The 27,199-nt window shown below is 41.0% G+C and overlaps 1 protein-coding gene across 7 annotated transcripts in view; it reads left to right on the top strand.

Annotated features, from left to right (window-relative positions):
• Positions 1-27,199, top strand: part of ANKFN1 (ankyrin repeat and fibronectin type III domain containing 1) — a 444,226-nt gene that overhangs the window by 262,886 nt on the left and 154,141 nt on the right. For all 7 annotated transcript variants that reach the window (XM_070357280.1, XM_070357278.1, XM_070357282.1 and 4 more), the window contains 4 exons: positions 5,789-5,990; positions 9,737-9,947; positions 23,368-23,562; positions 25,321-25,434. In XM_070357280.1, coding sequence (XP_070213381.1) covers positions 5,789-5,990; positions 9,737-9,947; positions 23,368-23,562; positions 25,321-25,434 — 722 coding nt within the window. The remainder of the gene's footprint in view (positions 1-5,788; positions 5,991-9,736; positions 9,948-23,367; positions 23,563-25,320; positions 25,435-27,199) is intronic.

Here is a 27,199-nt window from a genome sequence, read left to right as displayed (position 1 = left end):
CAGATGTGCATTTATTTTCTCCAAAGTATCTACTGAATATATTCTACAACAAAAATGATAGCTGCCAGGAGTCTTCTTATATTCTAAGCTCTTTACATTCATTATTTCATCAAATCCCCGCAACCATAATACATTGTTGTTACTGTCCCTATTTTATAAATGAGGAAAATGAGATTCAGACACATTAAAACAACTGACTCAATATCACATAGTCAGTAGATAGAAGAGGAACAATTCACATCTTCAGTTCAGTTCAGTCGCTCAGTCATGTCCGACTCTTTGCAGCCCCATGGACTGCAGCACACCAGGCCTCCCTGTCCTTCACCATCTCCTGGAGCTTGCTCAAACTCATGTCCATCAAGTCAGTGATACCATCCAACCATCCCATCCTCTGTCGTCCCCTTCTCCTGCCTTCAATCTTTCCCAGCATCAGGGTCTTTTCCAAGGAGTCAGTTCTTCACATCGGGTGGCCAAAGTATCGGAGCTTCAGCTTCAGCATCAGTCCTTCCAATGAATATTCAGGACTGGTTTCCTTTAGGATGGACTGGTTTGATCTCCTTGCAGCCCAGGGGACTCTCAAGAGTCTTTTCCAATACCACAGTTTAAAAGCATCAATTTTTCGGTGCTCAGCTTTCATTATAGTCCATCTCTAACATCCATACATGACTACTGGAAAAACCATAGCTTTGACTGTTATGGACCTTTGTCACCAAAGTAATGTCTCTGCCTTATAATATGCTGTCTAGGTCAGTTATAACTTTTCTTCCAAGAAGCAAGCATCTTTTAATTTCATGGCTGCAGACACAATCTGCAGTGATTTTTGGAGCCCAAGAAAATAAAGTCTGTCACTGTTTCCACTGTTTCCCCATCTATTTGCCATGAAGTGATGGGACGGGATGCCATGATCTTTGTTTTTTGAATGCTGAGTTTTAAGCCAACTTTTTCACTCTCCTCTTTCACTTTCATTAATCTGTGTTATATTTCTTTTACCCTGAGACAGGCACCTTTTAAGTAGTGGGGAGATAAAAATTAATGCTTCGCAGTCTTTGTTCTTATGAAACATATAGACAAGCTGGGAGAAAGAACGCCAAACAGTTGGGGTGGGATAAAATATTTACTGTAACAGGCATATACTGAGTGAATGAGTAAAGAAACACACACATTTGCCTGGAGGTGTCAGAAACTACTTGAGCCTACACTTTAAGAATCAGCAATTGTTTTCCCAGGGGATGAAGGCACAGATGGAATTTTAATGCATACAACCAGTGCATACAATGACCCAGAGGTAGGAAAGAGTTTGAACTATTTAGGAAACTCTAAGGCGGTCAGAAAGACTGAAACATAAAAAGTAGAAGTACAATATCAGATGAAGCTGGAGAGGCAAGCACTTGTTTGTCAGGCTGAAGAAGGTAGGTAATATCTGTAGGAACTGGAGAATCATTGAACTCTATCCTATGAAGAGTTTGATCAATAAAAGAGATTTTACAAGATATTATTTCAGAGTCCATAAGGCTAAAAAAAATTCAAAAACTGGAGATGTCCAGGTCACAGCTAAATGGTAGCAATACAAATAGAAGACACTATTAGAAATTTGAGGGCAGGTGGTGGGGAAGGCAGCAGCATGTTCCAGAGACCTGGGTGCAATGCACCAGAGGTTGCACCAGGATAGAGGCACTTGGCACATCACTAACTGCCTTAGCCAGCTATGCCATTCTTGCATTTGTTCACCCAATACATATATGCTAGGCAACCATAGCCTTGGCAACATTAGTATTTCAATAGCAATACTGACATAATGGTGGATGGCTTTTGAAATCCATGGCTGACCTCCTGAAAATTGACATCAGGTATGAGTGGTAACCCACTGCAGTACTCTTGCCTGGAAAATCCCATGGACGGAGGAGCCTAGTAGGCTGCAATCCATGGGGTCGAGAAGAGTCGGACACGACTGAGCGAATTCACTTTCACTTATTGGAGAAGGAAATGGCAACCCACTCCAGTGTTCTTGCCTGGAGAATCCCAGGGACAGCAGAGCCTGATGGGCTGCCATCTATGGGGTCGTACAGAGTCGGACACGACTGAAGCGACTTAGCAGCAGCAGAAGCATGATGTTGGTGAATTGCTTCTTAAATTGAAGAAAGTAAGGAAAATCACTAGGCCATTCAGGTATGACCTAAATCAAATCCCTTATGATTATGCAGTGGAAGTGAGAAATAGATTTAAGGGACTAGATCTGATAGAGTGCCTGATGAACTATGGACAGAGGTTCGTGACATTGTACAGGAGACAGGGATCAAGACCATCCCCATGGAAGAGAAATGCAAAAAAGCAAAATGGCTGTCTGAGGAGGCCTTACAAATAGCTGTGAAAAGAAGAGAAGTGAAAAGCAAAGGGGAAAAGGGAAGATATAAGCATCTGAATGCAGAATTCCAAAGAATAGCAAGGAGAGATAAGAAAGTCTTCCTCAGCTATCAGTGCAAAGAAATAGAGGAAAACAATAGAATGGGAAAGACTAGAGATCTCTTCAAGAAAATGAGAGAAACCAAGGGAACATTTCATGCAAAGATGGGCTCAATAAAGGACAGAAATGGTATGGACCTAACAAAAGCAGAAGATATTAAGAAGAGGTGGCAAGAATACACAGAAAGTGAAAAGTGAAGTCACTCAGTCATGTCTGACTCTATGCGACCCCATGGACTGTAGCCCACCAGGCTCCTCCGTCCATGGGATTCTCCAGGCAAGACTACTGGAGCGGGTTGCCATTCCTTCTCCAGGGGACCTTCCCAACCCAGGGATCGAACCCAGGTCTCCCGCATTGCAGGCAGACCCTTTTAACCTCTGAGCCACAAGGGAAGCCCCAAGAATACACAGAACTGTACAAAAAAGATCTTCACAATCCACATAATCACAACGGTGTGATCACTCACCTAGAGCCAGACATCCTGGAATGTGAAGTTAAGTGGGCCTTAGAAAGTATCACTATAAACAAAGCTAGTGGAGGTGATGGAATTCTAGTTGAGCTATTTCAAATTCTGAAAGATGATGCTGTGAAAGTGCTGCACTCAATATGCCAGCAAATTTGGAAAACTCAGCACTGGCTACAGGACTGAAAAAGGTCAGTTTTCATTCCAATCCCAAAGAAAGGCAATGCCAAAGAATGCTCAAACTACTGCACGATTGCACTCATCTCACACGCTAGTAAAGTAATGCTCAAAATTCTCCAAGCCAGGCTTCAGCAATATGTGAACCGTGAACTTCCTGATGTTCAAGCTGGTTTTAGAAAAGGCAGAGGAACCAGAGATCAAATTGCCAACATCTGCTGGATCATGGAAAAAGCAAGAGAGTTCCAGAAAAACATCTATTTCTGCTTTATTGACTATGCCAAAGCCTTTGACTGTGTGGATCACAATAAACTGTGGAAAATTCTGAAAGAGATGGGAATACCGGACCACCTGACCTGCCTCTTGAGAAACCTGTATGCAGGTCAGGAAGCAACAGTTAGAACTGGACATGGAACAACAGACTGGGTCCAAATAGGAAAAGGAGTACGTCAAGGCTGTATATTGTCACCCTGCTTATTTAACTCATATGCAGAGTACATCATGAGAAATGCTGGGCTGGAAGAAGCACAAGCTGGAATCAAGATTGCCAGGAGAAATATCAATAACCTCAGATATGCAGATGACACCACCCTAATGGCAGAAAGTGAACAGAAACTAAAAAGCCTCTTGATGAAAGTGGAAGAGGAGAGTGAAAAAGTTGGCTTAAAGCTCAACATTCAGAAAACGAAGATCATGGCATCTGGTCCCATCACTTCATGGGAAATAGATGGGGAAACAGTGGAAACAGTGGCAGACTTTATTTTTCTGGGCTCCAAAATCACTGCAGATGGTGACTGCAGCCATGAAATTAAAAGACGCCTACTCCTTGGAAGGAAAGTTATGACCAACCTAGATAGCATATTGAAAAACAGAGACATTACTTTGCTAACAAAGGTCCATCTAGTCAAGGCTATGGTTTTTCCAGTGGTTATGTATGGATGTGAGAGTTGGACTGTGAAGAAAGCTGAGTGCTGAAGAATTGATGCTTTTGAACTGTGGTGTTGGAGAAGACTCTTGAGAGTCCCTTGGACTGCAAGGAGATCCAACCAGTCCATTCTAAACTGAAGGACTGATGTTGAAGCTGAAACTCCAATACTTTGGCCACCTCATTCGAAGAGTTGACTCATTGGAAAAGACCCCGATGCTGGGAGGGATTGGGGGCAGGAGAAGAAGGGGACGACAGAGGATGAGATGGCTGGATGGCATCACCCACTCAATGGACATGAGTTTGCGTAAACTCTGGGAGTTGGTGATGGACCGGGAGGCCTGGCGTGCTGCAGTTCATGGGGTTGCAGAGAGTCAGACATGACTGAGTGAATGAACTGAACTGAACTGATGATGTTGGTGAGGATCTGTTTACAGATATGTGGAATAGTAGTCTAATACTACTTGGAGAATGCCAGCAGTAAGTATCCTGAAGGACTCTATCTGGAGTATCTGGGGTGACTAGGGATGAGCCTTTGGGTGTATTTGTTCAGTCACTAAGTTGTGTCCGACTCTTTGTGACCCCATGGACTGCAGCATGCCAGGCATCCCTGTCCTTCACTATCTCCCGGAGTTTGCTCAAATTCATGTCAGTGATGCCATCCAACCATCTCATCCTCTGTCGTCCCCTTCTCCTCCTGCCCTTCTTCTCTCAGCATCAGGGTCTTCTCCAATGAGTCAGCTTTTCGCATTAGGTGGCCAAAGTATTGTAGCTTCAGCTTCAGCAACAATCCTTCCAATGAATATTCAAGGTTGATTATCTTTAGGAGTGACTGGTTTGATCTCCTTGCACTCCAAGGGACTCTCAAGTCTTCTCTAGTACCACAATTCAAAAGCATCAATTCTCAGCCTTCTTTATGGTCCAACGCTCACATGCATGCATGACAACTGAAAAAAAGCATAAATTTGACTAGATGGACATTTGTCAGCAGAATGATGTCTCTGCTTTTTAATATGCTGTCTAGGTTTGTCATAGCTTTTCTTCCAAGGAGCAAGCATCTTTTAATTTCATGGCTGCGGTCGCCATCCGCAGTGATTTTGGAGCCCCCCAAAATGAAATCTACTACTGTTTCCAATTGTTCCCCATCAGTTTGCTAAGAAGTGATGGCACTGGATGCCATGATCTTAGTTTTCTGAGCCTATGGGTACATGAGTACAAATTCCCCGAAAGTCTGGGCACTAGAGTAGTTCAATAAATCTCAGATAACAGGCACAGTTTAACACCTTGAGAGAAGAAGATCTTCAGGAAAAAACCACACTCTCTTATACACCCAACAGAAGATAGCGTGTAAAGTATAAGTGGCAAAATTCCAATTATATAAAGCCAAGAAGAATTGAACAGACACCCTGGCTTAGAGAATTCAGATATTACCTCCCAGTGGGACAGAGATCGAAAGATTTTGAGTAGAGGCTCAAATCATACATATGTTTGTATGTGAATGTATTTGTTTATATAGTAAATGGATGTTGTCATTTCATTCTTGTCACCAATTAGCTGTATGGCCATAAACAAGCTGTTTCCCTTCCTGGGGTTACAGCTTTCCCATCCATAAGGTGAAAAGGCTGGATCTGATGATCTCTGTTCCCTTCCAGCTATAATATTTTATTAAGATTCCAGATGGTTACTGGAGATGATAAAATTCTTTGTCAACTTATAATTACACTATGTAAATTATTATAACATTTGATTTTTCTCCTCCTAGGAATTGTCGTGTGAAGATGACCCAACAAATGCAGAATTTACATCTTTCTCAGTCAAAAAAACACAGCACCCCTTCGTCTCCCAATGCTGCCAAACGCCTGTACCGGAACCTCTCAGAGAAACTGAAAGGCAGCCACTCTTCATTTGATGAGGCCTATTTTAGGACAAGAACTGACCGGCTGAGTCTCAGAAAGACTTCGGTGGTAATAAAACTCTTTTTATTCCCATCTTGGTTTGATTTGTGCAGTTGTGTTTGGATTTAAGAAGATTTTAAGATGATCCTCATTAACTTCTGAACCTGATGTTTGCAAGTTTATAAATGTTGAGAGTCAAGTAAGGCAGGAACTGCACATATATATCTTAGCCAAAGTTGGACTGACTGGGAGATTTTCCCTTTCTTTTTCTTAATTTCTTTTCCTTTATTTCCCCTTAGTTTTTCTTTCTCTAATAAACCGAAGAACTCCCAAAAGAGCAGTTTGACAAATAGAGAGTTTGAGATCAGACAGGCTTTCTTGGGAGATCCAGTGTTCATTCAAATACTGAATAAACAATGAACAATATTCTATTTACTTACTTATAATGTATACCCTATATGCTTTCCAAAGGCTTTCAAGACAGAATCCAGGCAAAAAAAATGCAAATATATTATATAATGGTAAATAAATGGATCAATGATAATAATGGGGGACAGCAAAGGAGTAGGAGAGGGACAAAGGAAGGAAGAAAAAAAAACTAGAAAAAGAAAATAGTGAGGTTAGAAAGAGAAATAGATACACTAAAAACCTAGGCAAATACAGTACCTGAAATTTATCATTACGTTTATCTCTGAGTTCCCAGTCGGTCAAAGAAGAAAGGGAAGGACAGTTGGTAAAAGCATTCCATTAGCTAATAATTGAAAGTATAGCAAATGATACCTTCCTGTTGTAAGTCCTCTGGCCTCTATAAGATACAGTGAATGGAAATGGCAACCCACTCCAGTGTTCTTGCCTGGAGAATCCCAGGGATAGGGGAGCCTGGTGGGCTGCCGTCTATGGGGTCACACAGAGTCGGACACGACTGAAGCGACTTAGCAGCAGCAGCAGAATTATGTAATGGAGAATAAAGAGTAGTACTGGGGATGTTACAGACATTCTCATATGGGAGGTTCTTATATTGCCCCTTGGTAAAAGCTGAGCGTATAACATTAACATGATCAGGAAGGATGTCTGTGCAGGGGTTTATTTCACCATTTGTTTGAGCTTAAAACAGAAATGAGCCCTAGCCTTCCCAGATAGAAGCATACTGGAGTTCACCAAAAAAAGCATGGAGAAGGAAATGACTTAAGAGTGAGACAAACATGATGGCATATGAGAAATTAGACATACTAAGAATCACAAACAAATACACAACTGCGTTGTTCGGAGAGGGAAGCATATTAACTTTGCACTTCGGTTTCTAATTTTTCTCATTTCAAACACATCTTCTAGAAGGACTTGGTTAAGCTATGGCCTAAGCATCAGAGGCTCTTCAGCTTTAGCAAATTGTCGACAAAACACTTTTCCAGTCAGCAGACTGCCATGTGGCAAAGAGAACTGCATACCAAATAGCTCCACCCCTTGGGTCACCATTATCAAAACAAGTATTTGCATCATAACTCTGTGTTTTCCTCAAATTTCATTCACCTGTTATGCACTCAGTTAAGCTGACCTGCAGCCCTTGATGGCAAAAATAGATTTTTGATGAGACTAAAAATAAAACCTGCCAACCTTAGTATTTGGTTACTAAAGGTTTAATCAGACAACCCATACGCTAGGTCAGGACCGCTGGTATTTCAACATGTTTAACCACCAGGCAATTCCTGGAGAAGATACCAGATAAATGTATGGATAGTATATGTGTTGCTCTTCTTCCATGAGCTATAAAAATATGTATTTGAGAGAATTCTAAAGGTTTTCTCCTTTGTTTACTATTAATATTCTGAAAGAAACTTTCAAAGGAAATATATTGTCTCTAGCTATTTTTTTTCTATAGGTGATCTGTAGCCTATGAATATTGAAATTTTGGCCCTCTCAGGCAGCAAAGCAGTTTGTTACCTAATCCACTGAAACCTTCCCTGAACACTACCTCTTGATTCCCTCATCTGAGGTTTCAGAAATGCGAGGATTCAGTGACTGTGACTCCAGGTTGAGAAAGCGCAGAGGTTAGTACAAAGGAGTTAGGGAGTCAGTCTGCAGGCAGTGTGGACCTAGTAGAAATGTGTAAATAGCGAAGGGACATGTAGCATTGTACATTTTAGAAAGATTACCCTTGTATGGAGTAGTGATGGAGGAGTCTCAGACAAGAAACAGGTAGGTCATTGCCATAATCTGGGAACAGTCTGAGCATCAGTCCAGACATGGGGATGGAAGAGGAGGGGCTAACAGAGAAAGGTCATGTACCCTCAATCGCAAGCTAGTCATAATGTAAGTTACCCGTGCTATGTTATCTATGCCAGCATTCTCCATACTATGTTTTGTAGAACATTATTCCAAGACAGTTAAAACAAACACAATGAAAAATATGTTCTGTGGAAACAATTATTTGAAACAGGTCATATTTCTCACCTATGAGAGGATCATAATTGCATATTAAAATTAGTAAAGGCCTTGGGACTTCCCTAGTAGCTCAGGGGCAAAGAATCTGCCTGCCAATACACAAGACACAGGTTCTATCCCTGATCCGGGAAGATGCTACTTGCCACAGAGCAACTAAGTCCATGCACCATAGCTATTGAGTCCCTGCTCTAGAGCCAGCGGGCCTCAACTGCTGAGCCCACAAGCCACAGTTACTGAAGTCCACGCGCCCTAGAGCCCGTGCTCCACAAGAGAAGCCTCTGCAATGAGAAGCTTATGCACCACAGCTAGAGAGGAGCCCCCACAGCAGCACAGGTAGAAAAAACCCATGCAGCAACAAGGACCCAGCACAGCCAAAAATAAAATAAAAGTAGTTTTTAAAAGATGTTAAAACATGATAGTATACAGAAAATTATGTTCAGTCCAGTTCAGTCGCTCAGTCATGTCCGACTTTGCAACCCCATGGACTGCAGCACGCCAGGCCTCCCTGTCCATCACCAACTCCCAAAGCTTACTCAAACTCATGTCCATGGAGTTGGTGATGCCATCCAACCATCTCATCCTCCATCGTCCCCTTCTCCTCCTGCCTTCAATCTTTCCCAACATCAGGGTCTTTTCCAGTGAGTCAGTTCATCACATCAGGTGGCCAAAGTATAAAATAAAATTATTTTTTAAAAGATGTTAAAAATAATAATAATATACAGAAAATTATGTAATGTAATTAATTTTAAAAAATTAGCAAAGACTTTGAGAGGTCTTACAGTAAAATAATGCAATAACTTGATGTAATCTAATATTGACCAAATTCATTTGACCACATGTTACTTTCTTCATAGAACACCTCATAATGGCCTCCTGAACAGTATTCCACAGAAGACTGGTTTGAGAAAAACTGATGTCTGCTCTTATCTATGGACTGTATACTGAATTGTCTCCATGCATCCAAGTGTACAGATCTTTTCAGTGCTCATTAGAAAGATGGAGGGAGGGCCCAACAGTGTTTGCTTTAGAGACCTGGGCGTAAAGGGGCTTCTCTGATGGCTCAGTCGGTAAAGAATCCACCTGCAATGCAGGAAACCCAGGTTCGATTCCTGGGTCAGGAAGATCCCCTGGAGAAGGAAATGGCTACCCACTCCAGTATTCTTGCCTTGGAAATCCCATGGACAGAGGAGCCTGGTCAGCTACAGTCCATGCGGTAGCAAGAATCGGACAGGACTTAGTGACTAAACCACCACCACCATCATACCACTTATAAGTGGAAATGTAGTCCCTGAAGCAGTCCCTGAAATCTACAACAGCCAGGCCACGAAGACAAGCTGGTCGATGAAACTGTGCTAACCTACTTCATTCTTCTCCAGAACTTCCAGGGCAATGAAGCCATGTTTGAAGCAGTTGAACAGCAAGATATGGATGCTGTGCAGATCCTCCTGTATCAGTACACACCAGAAGAACTAGATCTCAACACACCTAACAGTGAGGGGTTGACACCTCTGGATATTGCCATCATGACCAACAATGTACCCATTGCTAGGATTCTTCTGAAGACAGGGGCCCGAGAAAGTCCACACTGTAAGTAAACTTGAGAATAAAACATATACTATTAAGGCCAGACCCCAGTTTTATACCACGGAAGTAGTCATTACTGGCCGTTGGAAAGAATGATTGACTAACCATAGGCTCTGAAATCCTTTACACGTTTTCATAAACTGTCATGCAGATAGTGATGGTGCTTATATGTCTAAACATCCAGTTACACTTTAAATAGAATATACGGAGTGGTATTGAACAGGAACCTCAAAGGAACTTCCTCTTAAGAATTGAACGCAAGTTTTAAGATATGCAAAATACCCCAAACAGGGCTATAGCACAGGAAGTATACACAGAGAAAAGAATGAGATAGAAAAAAGAATGAGCGTGTGTGTGTGTGTTAGTGTCTTTCTATTCACAGTCAATATGGTGGCTCCATTCATTTATTCACTTAATCAACAAACACCAAAGAAAGGCCACGTTCTAAGTATTTGGAATGTAGTGGTGAGCAAGATAAAATCTCTGCATTTATAGAACTTATATTCCAGTGGAGGAGGTTTCCAACAAGCCAGAAAATAAATCAAGTATAAATTCAAATGGTGATAAACACTATGAAGAAATAAAGTGAATGAATGGGTAGAGATGGATAGAGTGGGACTATTTTAATAGAATTGGGCAAGAGGAGTCTCTCTGATGTAGTGACACTTGCTCCTAGTCCTAGATGATATCAAGGAATGATCCATGAGAAGATCTGGGGGCTAATTCTAGGCAGAGTGAATGGCAGGTAGAAAGGTTCTGAGGCAGGCAGGAATGAGATTGCCATGTTTCTGAAGAACAAGAAGGCCAGAGTGGCTAAAGCAAAATGAACACAGGGGAGAGTGATGGCCGAGGGAGACGTCACCAGGACCAGATCGTTCGGGATTAGAGAGGCCATGGCGAGATGCTTCACTTTGATTGTGTGATAGAGACATAGGGAAACGGTTTAAGCAGATGAAAGACACCTTCTGGGGAATTCGCTGGCAGTCCCATGGTTAGAACTCCGCACTTTCACTGCTAGGACCCAGGTTCAATCCCTGTCGGGGAACTAAGATCCTGCAAGCCACATGACGTGGCAAAAAAAAAAGAAAGACATTCTGCTTTACGTTTTAAAAGATCCCTGCAGTGCTCTGCAGAGAAGACACAGTGATGAGAGCAATTGTGAAATTGTAAAAACCAGCTAGGAGGCCATTCTAATGGTCCAGGAGACAGATGCCAGTTACTTGGATTACCACAGTGGTGACATTGATGGTGAGCAGGGGTGGAATTCTGGATGTCTTTTTTAACAGCTTTATTGAAATATAATTTACGTGCCATACAATTCACCCCCTTATCATGTATAATGTAAAGATTTTTAGTTGCACAGGCTTGTGCAACCATCACCACAATCAATTTTAGACCATTTTCATCACCCCCAAAGAAACCCCATACCCTTCCGCTATCACACCCCCAACTGCCCACTCCTCTCAGCCCTGGACAGCTACTGTGTGTTCCTATAGATTTGCCTATTCTGGACATTTCACATAACTGGAAGCATTCAATATGTGGTCTTTTGTGAATGGCTTCTTTCTGAATGTATTTTGAAGTAGAGCTGATAGTACTTGCCAAAGGGAGCTGCTCTGGGGCCATCGACCCTGCCCAGGAGTGGATGGGATAAAATCACACAGCCCTTGCCCTGTGCCAGGCACTATTCTGAGCACTTTACATGTATTGACTCCTTTAATCCTCACACAACATTCTGAGGTAGGCACTCACATTCCCCTAGGTGCAAACTCTCTGACCCAATGACCACAGTGGCTCTGAGCCACCGTTTTTATGTTTCCTAAAAGAAAAAAGTAAACTCATCAAATTGTTAGTTTGACTAATACTGATTCACTCACTTCCAAGTGGTGAGACCCAGAAGGCTGAAAGAGAAGAAACAAATATATAATTAGAGGTCACATCTATGCTCCTAAATTTCATAAAACCCCGCCACCCAAAGACTAGGTACAGAGGCAGATCCTTGTATCAGAAAACTCTTTCTTTTAAAAATGCTAAGCTCACCACATCCATGTCAAAAAGAATGAGGACTTGGGTTCAGTAGCATGGGGCTCTTCAGTAAGAGCTCCTTCGTCAAAAGTGCAGCTTCTTTTTAGTGGAACTGGAGGGTTTGGATGGATGGGCAAAGAAGGATGGAAGAAATGAGAAAGGTTTATTTGCTGCCTTCCAATTTATGTTGCAATAATGTCTGTCCCAAAGATCCAGTGAGAGAGCAGTGGAGAGAGAATCAAGGGGTCTGAACACAGAGAATGCAGACTGAGCCCCATTCTATAGGAACAAGGAGACCATTCATCCAGATGTTGCCTGCACCGAGCTGGATGAAACATTACTCTTACTTACCTGAGACGCTACAAAAAATGTCTGCATTTTCCACGAAACCAGTAAGACTCCCAATCCCCCTCAATCCCCTTTGTGCATAATTAAATCTCCATAAAAGAACCCAAGTACTAAATATCTAGTTAAACCAAAAGAAAATTCATTGAAAAGATCCCTGGTTTTTCCTCATTCCCTGTGGGATGATAACCACATTATCATCACCAAGTTGTAAAGGATAGTGAGAGAGAAACCCAGCTTTTAGCCTCCGGGTAATATGATACCTAAGGCACCTCGGCCACCCAAAAAGTTAAAGAGACAGGATCGTGTATAGACTCCCACGTGTGGAAGAATGGCAAAGGACAGCTGATTGAGGGCCTATGAAATCTCCACGTACATTCTCTCCAGTTTTCACACTGGCCCTTCAGGATAATGTTATTAACTCCCTTTTGAAGAAGAGGAATTTGTGATTCTGAGAGGTTATGTGACTGACCAAAGGTCACACATTGAGCAAATGAATAAGGGCGTCAAGGATTGAAGTCCAAGTGTGTGGGATACCATACCTGGGGTCCTGCTGTGCAAATTTATTCTCTTTGCAAGTAACCAGTATGGAAGGCTGTGGCCACTGGGCCCCTTTCCCTTTTCCTTTTTGCTATTTGCTAAAATTCCATTGTGTGTTTCTTTGTTCTGTTCTGTGCCCTGAGCTGCTATTTCTGTTGGAAAAAAAGCAGGAGAGAAGAACACAATCTGTTTTCAGGGATTTTTAATTCACTTTATATATCAAGTATAAAAGAAATCAAATTGCTTCTGTGCGTGAGTATGAGTCAGCCCATGAGAAAAACAGTCTGGCAGCTAGAACCAGGTAAGCAAGCACCTGTGCAAACCGTTCCACAGAAGCAGTAGAGGCAGGATAGAAGAGTAAAAATAATACCACTAACAATGAGGTCTTCAGTTCTTAGAGTATTTTACACATTGCGAAAATGCTTTTGCTTACATTTGATCCTGACCACTGGTTTGTGAGATGAGAGTTGCCCGAAATAACAAAAGACCAATAATTCATCCAGTGCTCCAAAGCTAATAAGTGGTGGACCCACAATTTGAACCCAGATCTTCTATATTAAATGCTTTGGTATTTAGTATTAAATGTATTTAGTATTTAGTATTAAATGTTTTAGGTGTTTGTAGAAAAGTATTAGCCCACTTCCCGACACAATGTGGATATTCAGTTCCTTTCTTCCCTGACTCTCCTCCACCTGTTCATCTTCTATTGCCTGTCAAATATTCAGGATTTCTAACAGGGTAAAATTTCTGTCTTCCCTTCCCCTGTGTGTTCCCTTCTGAAAACAGCCCAATACTCTTTTCATTATGCCAACCAAAGATTTCGACATAATTCAGAAGAAAGTCCTCTGTATTTGTCTCCATTTCAAAACAGGAATCATAAAAACACACATATGTTTGGGGACTTAACCTCCTAAGCCATTGGTCAGGCACATTGTCCAGGTTTTAACCCCTCCATTCATAGAGCTATATGGAGCTGTTCTTAATAAACATGACTCGAAATTCAGCCATGAACATTTCCTTATTCGTAAGCGAAGCGCCAGAAGCGGCCACCCAAATTTGCACACTGCCCTAAGGTTAAATATATACAGAACTTCAGCCTGCTCGTTAGATGAATCAACTGTCTTTATTTGGCAACTTTTTTCTGTTCCTCCCACCTTTAGGTGAGCAGCACAAAGTAATATTCATTCCTTCTAGAAGAAAACATCAGCCATTATTGAAGTAGAATCCCACATAGGTGTGCCGAGCTTAGGAAACAGGCCCAGAATCTCAAAGGACCAGACCTAGGAAAACTAATGCACAGAGGTACTTCAGGATACCTGGGAACTATCTTTTTGATTTTTTTACCTGCTCAGTATCCCCCTTGCTATAACACATACTCAGTTGAACCACTGCTGTCTGAGAAAGACTTGCTCCGTATCTGAAAGTCCCCTGTCATAAACCCCTCCCTTATTCCAACTCATATCCTGCCCTCCCCTTGGACTCACACTTCCACAGTCTCCAGAGGAGTTTACTGAATCATCGGTGCTTTTCTGAGGTTGCTACCTACTTGGCATCATTTAGGCTTTCCCCATGGACAGAGGAGCCTGGCAGGCAGAGTCGGACCTGACTGAGTGGCTGAGCACAGCACAGCATAGGCTGTATAAACAGTGATCATAAAGAAACTAGTTATTTTTGGACACCTACCATATGCAAATCTGGCCACTCACATGAATGTTATCTCATCTTTCGATCCCAACACCTGGCACACAGTAGGAGCTGAGAAATTTTCAGGTGAAATGTTAAGACCTGTCTTATGCTGTTGGGAATCACAGGTATTGAATTTTAGCACACATACATGCGCACTCACACACACAATGCATGAAGAAAACTTTGTCTTCCAGTAATTTACACTGTGGGGAACCTTCTGTTGCTGCTATTACTGTGTCTTCCAGGCACTGTTTTGAAATTTGGTTGCAGACATAGCCTGACTTTTTGTTTTTACACTGATTAATCACATGGCAGACTGTTCTTCTTTCCGCCCTTTCCTATAGCTGCATTCTCCCTTCTGCCCCGACCCTCTCCTCCCTCTCTGCATTCCACTGTGAACTCCTCTCTCTTGCTTTCCCTTGGATACTGCCTGTGGCACTAGGAAATGTCTCCCAGCATTAGTTATGTTCCGTTACTTCATAAAATGCGATCGCAGAGTAGCTGTCATCTGAGTGTGGTGCAGACACCAATGTCAAAATCTGGCAGCCTTGTCAGGATGCACCACTCGTTTCTGCAGTAGTCGAGGGTCCATGCTGGTGCTGGGACTGGTTCAGGGCACGTCTAAGAGGTGTGACTATAAACTAATGAGGCTGGCTTTATGTAAACAAACACACCAGGAAGGCTACAGTCCACACGAACGTTATCCTGTAACAGGGTCCTCATGGGAGACCCCACGCTTGCCTCAACAGTGCTGCCATTGCCCTAAACACTTCGAGATTTGTCCTCAGAGCCAGTTTATGAGAAAATCTGACTCGTTGCTCAGAGTCACACCTGATTTTTGTTCCAAAACAGCATTGCTCAGCGTCATCACCCTCCCTGTTTACCAGACGTGGCTTCCAATGATTTAGAGAGGTTTCCTGAAATCAAATCCACCCTCAAAAGACAATGATTTTCAGCCATTAAAACTATGTAAAGGACAAGGCTTAAGCAGGTCTCTAGAATGTGTCCCCAGATATTTTTGTCTGCTTCATTAAAATAGATGTACAAGCCATCACCCTGACTTATGAACTGGCTCCTCCTCAAACCTTATCCCATACTGCTCAGCCCTCACCTGTGATATGCAAACCTCCATTCCATTCCTTAAACACACCTCACTATCTTATTAGAGGGCCTTTGTATGGCTATTCTCCATGCTTGAAAAGATTGAGTGCTTTTAATCTTGATCATTACATTGCCAACTCCTTCCTAACATTTCAGTTCAAATTTCACATCTTCAAGAGAGGCTTTCTTTGGCCACCAAGTCCAAGGTCTAAAGTCTCTTTTTTTTTTTTCACCTTGAGTTTATGGGGATCTTTAGTCTCTTTTAGCAATTTAAAGATGTTGGGAGCAGCAATAGAAAGTATATAAAAAAAAGATGTAAGGCAAGAACTGTTCTCCATATCCACTGTTTTGGGCATGGGAGGCCATTTTTTTAAACAAGATTTTACCTATTTCATTTTTATGTAGATAAGTGTATTAGGCTAGACTTTGCTGTAGTAACAAAAATACCCTCCCCCAATTTCAGTGAACTTACCACAAAGGTTTATGTATGGCTCATGCAAGCTTGCTTGGGTTCAGGCCACCCTCCCTGGGCAGTTGACCTCCATGCTTGAGTGAGAGGAACTGGGTGGCATAGAGTTGTACATAGGTCTTAAGAGTTTATTCTGCAAGTAAAGCCACTTCTAATCACATTAGTTTATTTTAGTTTTCTGCATAGCACTGAAATCACTATACAATATTTTCTCACTGTTTTGATTTCCTTATTTTCTCTCTCCTCTGCATTAGAATGTAAACTCCAAAGAGCAAAATTTGTCTCATTGGTCACTCTATCCCCATCAAAGAGTAGGCACTTGATAAATATGTGTTTAGTTGAACTGAATAAATCCTAAGACTACTTCTACTTCTTTTGAAGGGTGTGAATACCTTATTAATTTCGAAGGGAATAATTTTACTAAATATCAAGTGAATTTACCTCTTTTATTTCCAAATAATTTTTTAGACATCAGGTGTCCATAGCCTAAGTTCCAGTCACTTGCTTTTCAAGAGTTGATAACTGTTCTTTCATTCTTTTCTTTTTAATTTTTAAATATTCCTGCAACACTGAATGTATTCTCCTTTCCCAAAATTAAAACATGCATAAGGTATAAAGACACCTTTGTTGGCCAACCCAACACCACATGTGCACATGCACACACTCACTGTCTAGGCTTCTGTCCCTCAATTCGACCAACATAACCACTGCTCTGCTCTAAAGACAGGATTGCGCCAGAGGATCCACTTCCAAACTTACTCAAGTGACTGCCGGTGAGAGCCCTGTGTTCCTTCCTGTATGCGCCTTTCCATTGCACTGCTCCCTATCACGGCAATTGGCTTCCCCTGCTGCTGCTGCTGCTGCTGCTAAGTCGCTTCAGTCGTGTCCGCCTCTGTGCGACCCCATAGACGGCAGCCCACCAGGCTCCACCATCCCTGGGATTCTCCAGACAAGAACACTGGAGTGGGTTGCCATTTCCTTCTCCAATGCATGAAAGTGAAAACTGAAAGTGAAGTCGCTCAGTCGTGTCCGACTCTTAGCGACCCCATGGACTGCAGCCTACCAGGTTCCTCCATCCATGGGATTCTCCAGGCAAGAGTGCTGGAGTGGGGTGCCATTGCCTTCTCCTTGGCTTCCCCTAGAGGACATTATTTAAGAGAGGGAGAGACCAACCTAGATGGAAGCACCAGTCTCTTTTGTAACCTAACACCAGAGGTGGTATGTTATCACTTTTGCTGAATCTTGCTGATCTTGATGCCCAGCGCAGATCAGCTCTGGTACAAGGTGTGAAAACTAGGACAGCGAGATCACTAAGGGGTCTCTTAAAGGCTGGCTCCTCTACTACCTATCTAAGATTGTTGAGAATCAAACGCAATAGGTTTAAAACATTTCCCTGGCACGTTGTAAATGGTCAAATAAATTGTTAGCCAATATAACTCTCAGAAACAAAATAAAACAAGCCAGGATTTTCTGGTAGAGAATTTAAATATTTTACCCATCTGTTGTATGGTCTGTGCTGTGAAAACACTGTCCAATATAAGCACTTTTTAAAGTTTGTAGGATTTTGTGTTCTAAAACTACACTGTCAGGCATAGACATACGACTGTTGAGTACTTGAAATGTGTCCAGTCCAAATTAAAATGTGTTTTAAATGTAAAATTACAATGAATTTTTAGGGCTTAAATACCATATATATATAATTAATAATTTTATACTGATTCCATGTTGAAATGATACTGTTTGGATCTATTAAGTTAAATATATCATGAAAATTAATTTCACCTATTTCTTTTTGCTTTTTTAATGTCACTACTAGGAATTTTTAAATGATGAGACACACTATATTTCTATTGGACAGTACTAAAAAATAAGCAGAAGTTACAGCTATCTTATTTCATCTTTAACCCCTCTATGACATTATGGAGAAATCTGCTTTGGATATTCTAAATAAGTTCTTCAATTATTTTGTGTGTTTGTTTCAGAGAAAATGTCCATTTGCCCCTTGGAGTTTGGGAGACGTGGGCAGAAAGTCTCTCTATGTCAATAGCTCTAGCTTCTTAAAGAGCAACAATTACAATATACACTATATAATGTGGACTTTGTGTGTCCACATTCTGCTGAAAGTATCAGAGAAAAACATTCCAGAGCCCCATGTCCAAGTTGTAGTGAGTTCTAAGAGAAGAAAGTTCACAGTAATTGAAATGAAACGTTCAATCTCCAAATCACTAAAACGTTTTGGGAATCACACTCTCAAAGTCCTTGGGAAAACCTGAAAATTAGACAATGGGTTGAGACCCAGGTGAATTTTGAGCCCTGAACCTTATTAAGACAGGGAAATTGCAACTTATGTTTTGAGTTTTTTTAATTAAAAAACATTTAATTATTAAAATATCTCTATATTACTTCTTTTGACATTCCTAGCTGGAAACAAGTCAGTTGTGAGGTTGTTAGAAATCACAAGTCATTTATGATCAGCAAAGATAAATTTTATTAACTGCTATTCTTGTTTGCCCAGAGGATATTGGCTTACAATGCAAGGTTTATACATAAGTGACCTTGTTTTCTCCTTTGAAATTAAAGATAGGGTTGAAATTGACACCACTGAGTATATAATATATTTTTTGAATGGAAGCTAAAACAGAGCATTTGTATCTGGGGCAAGAGATTTTTATTTTTTGATGGAAGAACACAAAGGTATTTTATAAAAACAAGTATTTGATTTATGTTTGTGTGCCTCTTAACTATAACACAGACCAGTGGGTTTAATAAAAATTATATAAACCTGTACTAATTGAGAGTCTTCCGTGTACAATCACTGGTGAGCAATGAGTTCCCCTCGTGAAGAAAATCACACAGAACCAAGGGTACTATAGGAAGAGGCGCCTAAGGCTAGTGGTAAACATCCTTCTACCACTGAGTTTAAATGATTATCTTATTGCCCCGTATTTCTCATCAGTGAAAACAAGGGAAATGCCAATGACAATAGAAAAGTTATCACTACATTGCAAAATAGCGTATCATTAGTAATGGGCAAATGTATTTTTTTAAGTAAGCCAAATGAATCATTCCCTGGAATTGTCAATAAAAAATTAAAATTAGTTTACATTTTACTCTTTATATTTTTCAAGCTTTAAGCAATTTAGGCCCCAATTCACCAATTGCAAGGTAAAAGAAAAAAATTAAGAAATGTAAGGCTAATAAGTAGTTGCCAGTCAGTAGGTTAGATTCTGATGGTGAAGAAAATCCACTCGGTCTGATTATTACTTATCTCAGGATTTAAACAGTAACCGTAATTGTATTCTTTGAACACCAAGTTCCTGCCCCTCCCCCCGTTCCCACCCCAGTAGTTAATTAGCTGGGCAGGTCTTAGAACAAATACCCACTCAGAAACACTGGGTGGTAGAAATGCTGTTGATAATTAAACACCACAATAGCATGGAGCCTATTTCAGGAGCCAAGTGGTCTTGCCCCAGCCGAACCGCTCACCACACACTCACAGACCCTCTATTATGCTGGCTATGGCTGCACAGAGGGATAGCTGCCTGACTGGGGAAGGGATCAACTGCAGGAAGAATGAAAAGACCAAACCTCGCAAACAGGTCCCGGAGTTCCGGACTCAAGGGGAAAATATCCAGAGAGTAGAAGTAAAGGGAGAATGGATCCAAGAAGGGAAGTCACAGGCAGGAAAATTGATCACAGAATAGATGTTAACCTTCCTAGTTTCTCTGTCCAAACGAACCACCAACATAAGCTCACCAATCTTGCGCCAAATAGATAGCACTTAGAAAAGAGCAATACATAAAGAATAGGTTGATCTGCATTCCATTTGGGTTTAGCGGAAGTTCACCGAGTTTAAGGTTTTTAAGTTGGAACATCATCCCACCTCCCTGGATATCAGTTTATCTTTAAAAATAAGGGGGTTGAAAACGTTCTCATTCTGGGTGGAAAAAATAGGAATGAGATTCCCCAAACAATCTCCAAGGTGTCAAAAAGCTGAACAGACACATCATTACTCAAGATAAAACTACACAGTCTAAATATGATTATCATGTTTACCTGCTTTTCCTTAAAACGTTAACTCAGTTTGTTAGGTTTGATTATCTAATGCCGAACAGATGCTTCTATTGGTAGTTATATAGGTCATTATTAATAGGGAGAAAAATGATTACTTTAAGTCAGCTGATTTGGCAGTCAATAAAGAAAATCTTTCAAGAGAGAGTGTTTTATTAAACTATTAAAAAATCCATAGGATAAAAATAATAAAAGGTTTGCTTGGTGAAATGGTTTGAAACCACTGGCTGAGTTAGTGCCTCTCCAAGTCGTGCATGAAATTACCTCTAACGGAAGCAAGTGAGTAGGTATATTCCCAGGGGCACCTGGGAACTTAGCCTGGAAAAAAAAGAGAGAAAGAGATCTATAATCTTTCTTTTCTAATCTTCATTTTTTTAGGAATATGTTCCACTCTTCTCCGTAAGAGAAGAGCTTGTTTTAACTTCTAAATAATTTGCTTTCATCAAAATCTGCCTAGAAAATTCAATGTTCCTGAAAGACAGACATATTTATTCTGAGACTTGAGAGATACCCACTGAACTCCAACAATACCACCACCATACTGTGTTGTAAGTTAGATGTCTCAGTTTGAGAAGCACATGTAGCTAAAGCATCTTGGAAAACTTACTCGGCCATAAAATTCTCTGTATCTTTCTTGTTATTCTATGAAGAGGTGAATGCTTTATTTTAAAGATTCAGAGTCCTTTTACTCCTACAACTCAAACAGCATCAAGTCTTCAGTCTAGGAATAAATGCAAAATCTAGAAACAAAATGTGTTGTGCTAGGAAAAGCAGGAAAAATTTCAGGGGGAGCCAAGCACAGCTCAAGAGAAGCTGTCCATCTGAAATACCACCTGGAATTCACACCAGTAATAACTGTTGTGGATATAAAAATTAATAGGGGGGATTTCATAGTATTAGAAAAATTTATTTTTATAAATCATGTGTCTATCGCCCAAGTGTTGACGCATGCATGCAATTCAAACATCAGGCTCACAATAAAAAGCTCACTGAATGACTTAGCAAGGACAATTCCCCCATTTTGTCCATAATTTGGAGTGGAAGAAGGTGGGGGGAGTGGGTAAAGGGTGCAGTTACTGGGTCAATTAATCAACCTGAAAACTGTGACACAAACTCTGACGCCTAACCTATGTCTAAAAATACACAAATGTATACGAATTTGTTTTAAACTGTCAATGCCTATATTTAGGACCTTCCCAGCAAGGCTATAATGAGACTGTGTTTGAGGGCTTCAGTCATAGCAGACTCTACCATTAATCTGAAGTTAGTTAAATTAACAGCATTTAGTACTGACTTGTCAATCTCACTGCTTCAGGAAATTGCACCTTGAGGCTACTAATATTGCCAATTTTTCCACAGGAGTATGCGCCTGCGTGTGCGAATGTGTATTTTTTTTCTTTCTCCAGAACCTCTGTGTTCATACAGCATCATTGCTTCCCTACACCCACAGCACTTACATTATCATTTATTCTGGCCTCCTTTAGCCTTCCCAAGGGGTTCTGCATAGTGTAGCTTCTCAGTGAAAGAGTTTTTTAGCTCTATATTTGTTTGTTTATTTTTCTGTCATGGCTCATGACTGAGGCTTTAAAAAAAAGTGTGACAGTATTTAGAGTACATGATTGACTGCTACAGCAACATGCATTAACCATGACAAATCTGCAGCAAAACACAGTCCTGAGTGTTCTAAACAGCAACTTTAAAAAGAAAGAAAAAACGAAAAAGACTCAACTAATTTTTCATTGACTTCATCTGTAAATAAATTTAGATTGATGGTAAGCAGGGGCAATAATAAATTAGTATTCATTTCCTGTAATTAATGCAAACATGCCTATGAACACACGACAATATGAATATATAACCACGTAATTTCCATTTCAAAATACACCTAAAATTTTTCACTTTGTGTTATCTTCATAATATTTTCCCTCTTAATTCGAAGAATAAAATGGTTAGATATCTTTCCCACCCACCAGGGGGAAATATTGTTTTGGTCACAGAGGGTGTCAAACACGTTTTGGTGACAGATCTGCAGAACCTGGTTCTGCTCTGTTATATTATTTGTGTAATCCTCTACCCTATGCATGCTAAGGTTCTCTTCTCTTATTTATCACTAACCAGGAAGAGCTCCACTGAAGTGGCCAAGAGACCACCTAGGCAGGCCCTCACATGCATGAGTGCCATGACTGGACAGCAAGAAGCAGACTCCCAACCTGACATAAGAATTTGAAATGTTCTGTCACTGACATGAACGTTCACTCACACAGGTTGGGTAAATAATATGATGTGAATCAAATAAAGATTATTACACACACTGAATTAAAAAAAAATACCAAGCCTGACAACCTTTCTTGGCAAGAGGAGTTAGTATAACTTGCTCTCTTGGGCACGGGCATCTCTAGAAATCATTCGCACAGTCAGAGCACAATTAAAGGGTAGAATTGATCAAAGATCACACCCAAGTCATCCAACCATCAGGACTCACTGGTTCTATTGTGGCAGTAATAGTGGAACACTTAGTTAACAATCCCTGGGTTGGGAAGATCCCCTGGCGAAGGGATAGGCTACCCACTCCAGTATTCTGGCCTGGAAAATTCCATGGACTATATAGTCCATGGTGTCGCCAAGAGTCAGACAGGACTGAGCGACTCTCACTTTGTTAGCAATAAATAAATTGACTAACAATAACAAAATTACCACTAAGTAAAATCCCTATGAGCTAGAAAGAGTATAAAAACAGAAGATTTGATCAGGTTCTACAAAAACAAAAAAACAGCAAAAACCAAAAACACATCTTCCGCAGAATGCAACTTGCCTCATGAGTGACTTTCCTTAAGACCTTGCTAGTCCTACAAAGCTTTTGCCCTAAGTGTTTGTACCTCTGAAGATCCCGGAAACAAGTATGTACAACATGAAAGAGAAGTGGGCCTCTGCCAGCGGCATTCTAATGACCTCTGCTAGGCAGCTATTTGGGCCAGAGGGCAATGGGAATCTCTTAAACTGATATGTTTACCATTTAATCTAGTTGTGTCACCAATTAGACCTTATCACAGTAAGATAGCTAATAATGAATATAGATTCCACTTGCCCCAGGCATTTTTAAAAACTAGTAGACTCCCAGATACCCTGTCAACAAAGCAGCGTTTGCCCAGAAAGAAAAAGCAAGTCAGCCCATTTCTTTCCTTCCAGTTGTCAGCCTGGAAAGCCGATCTATACACCTCAACACACTGGTGCAGGAAGCCCAGGAGAGGGTGAGCGAACTGTCTGCTCAGGTGGAGAATGAAGGATTCAGTCTGGACAACACAGAGAAAGAGAAACAGCTGAAAGCTTGGGAGTGGAGGTACCGACTCTACAGACGCATGAAAACAGGCTTTGAACATGCCAGTGAGTATAAGCAGAGGACTTGTTCGTTTAACTAGACTGAACCCTGGTTTGAGACAGCAGGACTTCTTTCACTGATTTTTTGCCACTCGAGGGATCACGGATGGCCGTTGTCAGCCTCTTTGAGCAGGGGTTCTGGGAGGCTGTCAAAGGGGCTTTTGTCTTGCTTGATTTTCTGGCTCCTGATAGGTTCTTTGACCACAGCCATGAGGCTTTAGTGCTGTTGGCTGCCCTCCATCGTGTCACACTCATCTAGCTCCTTCCTCCCGCTACACCCTAATGTCTAATGGCCTGGATGGTCTGATTCCCTAAGTGGCTTCATTTTGAGATGTGGAGGTGGAAAAATACTTGTTTGCCTATCTGTCCAGTTTCTGCTTCAAGTTCAAGATTAAGTTGTTTTCAACTCTCTACTATATACAGCTTATATAAACTGACCTTCAGTTACTACAGCCAACAGAGAAGGATAACCAACCTATGAATTATGCTTTTGTCTGTACTTCCATTCTCTTTACCAGTTCTTTTTGTTAATTCAAGAAAAGCTTTGTTTCAGGATAATACTCCTTAGCATTGGAAGGCACGGCTTAGTGTCACCCTACTATAAAAATTCATATACAATCCGAACACTTGTAAAACATTAAACTCTTATTCCAAAAGGTGATCTTATTTAAACAACAAAAAAATTAGACTTGAAATGTTTAATATAAGGAAAAGCTCAGTTCCTTAGTTTGGGAACTATCTGCCTCTGCTTCGTGATAAACACCAAAGGCAGAGAAATTCTTGTTTTCTGTAGTATGGTATTCTAACTACCAAATCTAGGCCTAATCCTTTCTCTTGAAGCAAATAGCTTAAGTAACATTCATGAAAGGTTGCTTTTAATATTAACAATCCCTTTAGTAATGCTAATAACATGCTTTAAATAAAAAGCATTTCAATAATTGTTGAAATTATTTTCAGCAACTGTTTCAATAAATGCATTTACCATTGTATCTCATTTAGGATAGATTAATACTAGAATTAATACTAGAATCATCAAATCATTAACTTGATGCCATTTTAAAATTTTTTTCTAAATTAAAAAACATCTTCTGGGTGTCAAAAAGTACCCTGAGTAACAGACGTCCTTTAAAACCTGGGGTTAGTGGGCATGACATTTGCCCATGAAGTCTTTCTTAGAAAAATAGTATCTGATGTCATGGAGGCAGAGTGAGAGCAAGTCAAGTTAGCATTCCATACTGGGAAGAGCCCAGAATTGGGCATCTGAAGCCATGGACTTTCATCCTAGCTATATCTTTACTGTGTTCTTGAACCAGTAATTCGGCCTCTTTGGGTTGAAGTTTCCTCATCCTAAAAGTGTGGATGTGGTTACTTGTTCTTTCTACCCAACAGGGTTGCAAAAAGGCTCCAGTGAAATGATTTACATAAAAGTAGTTCTACCTACAATATTGATTCCTGCTAACACTTTCTGACCTCCTCTCCACTGGTCCAGCCCAATCTCCTATTGTGTTTCTAAGATACTTTGAGAAGGCTTAACTGGTATTATTTACCCCTTCAGAAGATGTTCTAATGCTCAAATAAGACCACGATGGCAACAAATAAAGGCCATTGAGACTTCTAATGAAAATGCTCAAAGGCAAAAGCTATTAGGCTCTACAAACAAATGTCTCCATCGTGTGTGTTTCAGGGTATCCTTTGAAGAGACAGGAACATTGTTTGAAAAGGATTTGCTCTGTTAAGATCCTTGTGTTTCTCCTTCTGTCCCAGGAGCCCCCGAAGCACCCACCAGTGCTTGTCTCATGGTAACCAGCAGCACATCACTCACTGTCAGCTTTCAAGAGCCTCTCAGTGTCAACGCAGCTGTAGTAACCAGATATAAAGGTACTGGATTCCAAATATTTTTGTCACTGCTTCTCCTCAAAATACGAACTGCTGTTTGAGGAGCAATTGCACATTTTGCATGTTTGTTTTTCCTGCTGAAAAGATTTTTTTCATCCCATTTACTTTTTCAAGCTGAAGTATTTCCATAGGCATTCACACAGAGAGTGATAAGGTGATGGAGAGTGTCACAGACTAATAGTATTAATATTTCATTCTTGCTTGCAGAGCAAGCACCTCCTCTGTGTATAGCATTCACTTGTGGACAGTTCTGAGTAGGACACGCTAAAGAAGCCGCCTCTGTCTACAGGGCTCAGAGGTTAAAGATATAGCACATACTGAATAGGGGGCATATGAATTAGTAGCTGTAATAGCAGGTAACTAGGGCTGATAATTAAAACAACAATAATATTGGAGATCAGAGAAGGAGAGGGATAGTTAAATGATAGAACTGGAAAGGCCCCAGTGAAGCAGTGGCAACTGGGCCTGGCTTTTACGGATGGCTGAGATTTGAGCCAGAAGATATTCAAAGAAAAGTGAACTCCAAGTGAAGGGAACAGTGAGCGCACATACAAAAGCAAAAACATACCATAACAAGTAGAGGAGAGCAAGGGAGCTTGCAGTGCAAGCTCCAAGTGGCTCCAGGACAGAGTTCATGAGAGGAAGCAGTGAAATATACAATTGGAAAGTGGAACTAGGGTTAGAAGGGAGGGATAGAATGAGGCTTGAAATCAAGGTTAAGGAATTTAGACTTTATCTGATGAACTCTGCAGACCACTGAATAAGACAGGGACAAAATCAGAAGTAGATTTTTCAAGCATTTAGGTTCCAGCACTGTGTGTGATGTAGCTTCCCAGTGGTACTAGTGGTACAGAACCCACCTGCCAATGCAGGAGACATAAAATACACGGGTTCAATCCCTGGGTCAGGAATATTCCCTGGGGAGGGCATGGCAACCCACTCCAGTATTCTTGCCTGGAGAATCCCATGAACAGAGGAGCCTGGCGGGCTACAGTCTATAGGGTTGCAGAGAGTCGGACACGACTGAAGTGACTTAGCACACACGCACATACAGTGTATTGGAAGACATGTGGATTTGGAATAAGGAAATAAATTAGGAAGCTATTTTATTCAGGAGCGAGGTCATGACAGCCTGACCTGACTGCTATAGTGGCCCTGGGAAAGGAGAGAGCCCACAGGAGAAAGATTTTATGGAGATGCTATGAGGATAACAGCCAAGGCTTACATGGTGCTTACCACGCTCCAGGCACTGTGTAAAGCCTTTATATGTATTAACTCTATTCCTCACAACAACCTTATAAGGTAGGTGCTGTTATGGTTCCCATTTGCAGATGAGAAAACTGGAGCAATGAAATGACGAACTTACCTAAAGACTCACAGTGGAGCCAGAAATATCACATTATGTTGACTCTTGAATATGATGGACAAAAAAAAAGAAATCTATTTTCCTGATTCAGGAAGACGTATGAAAATTCCCTGAACAATTCTAAAACTTGATGAGACTCTCCACACATATTCTGAAATGCCAGGCCACAAGGCTGCATTTCTGTGTTCAGGTCACTGCAATTCCCATGGACCCACAAAAATGTCCACGTAGTATATGCTTCCTTTCTCCTTCTAGGGCCTGTTCCCAGGAGGACTTTCTATGTCTCCAAATTACCCACAATTTGTAGCTTTCTGAGTTACTTGCAATTTTCCAGATATCTCCACTATTTTTTATATCTTAGGTAAAACAGCATTGGATTGT

This window comes from Bos mutus, chromosome 19 (assembly GCF_027580195.1).
Source record: "Bos mutus isolate GX-2022 chromosome 19, NWIPB_WYAK_1.1, whole genome shotgun sequence".
Lineage (NCBI taxonomy): Eukaryota > Metazoa > Chordata > Mammalia > Artiodactyla > Bovidae > Bos > Bos mutus.
The sequence above is the reverse complement of the archived record's forward strand: the minus strand, read 5'-3'. Positions and strand labels throughout refer to the sequence as shown.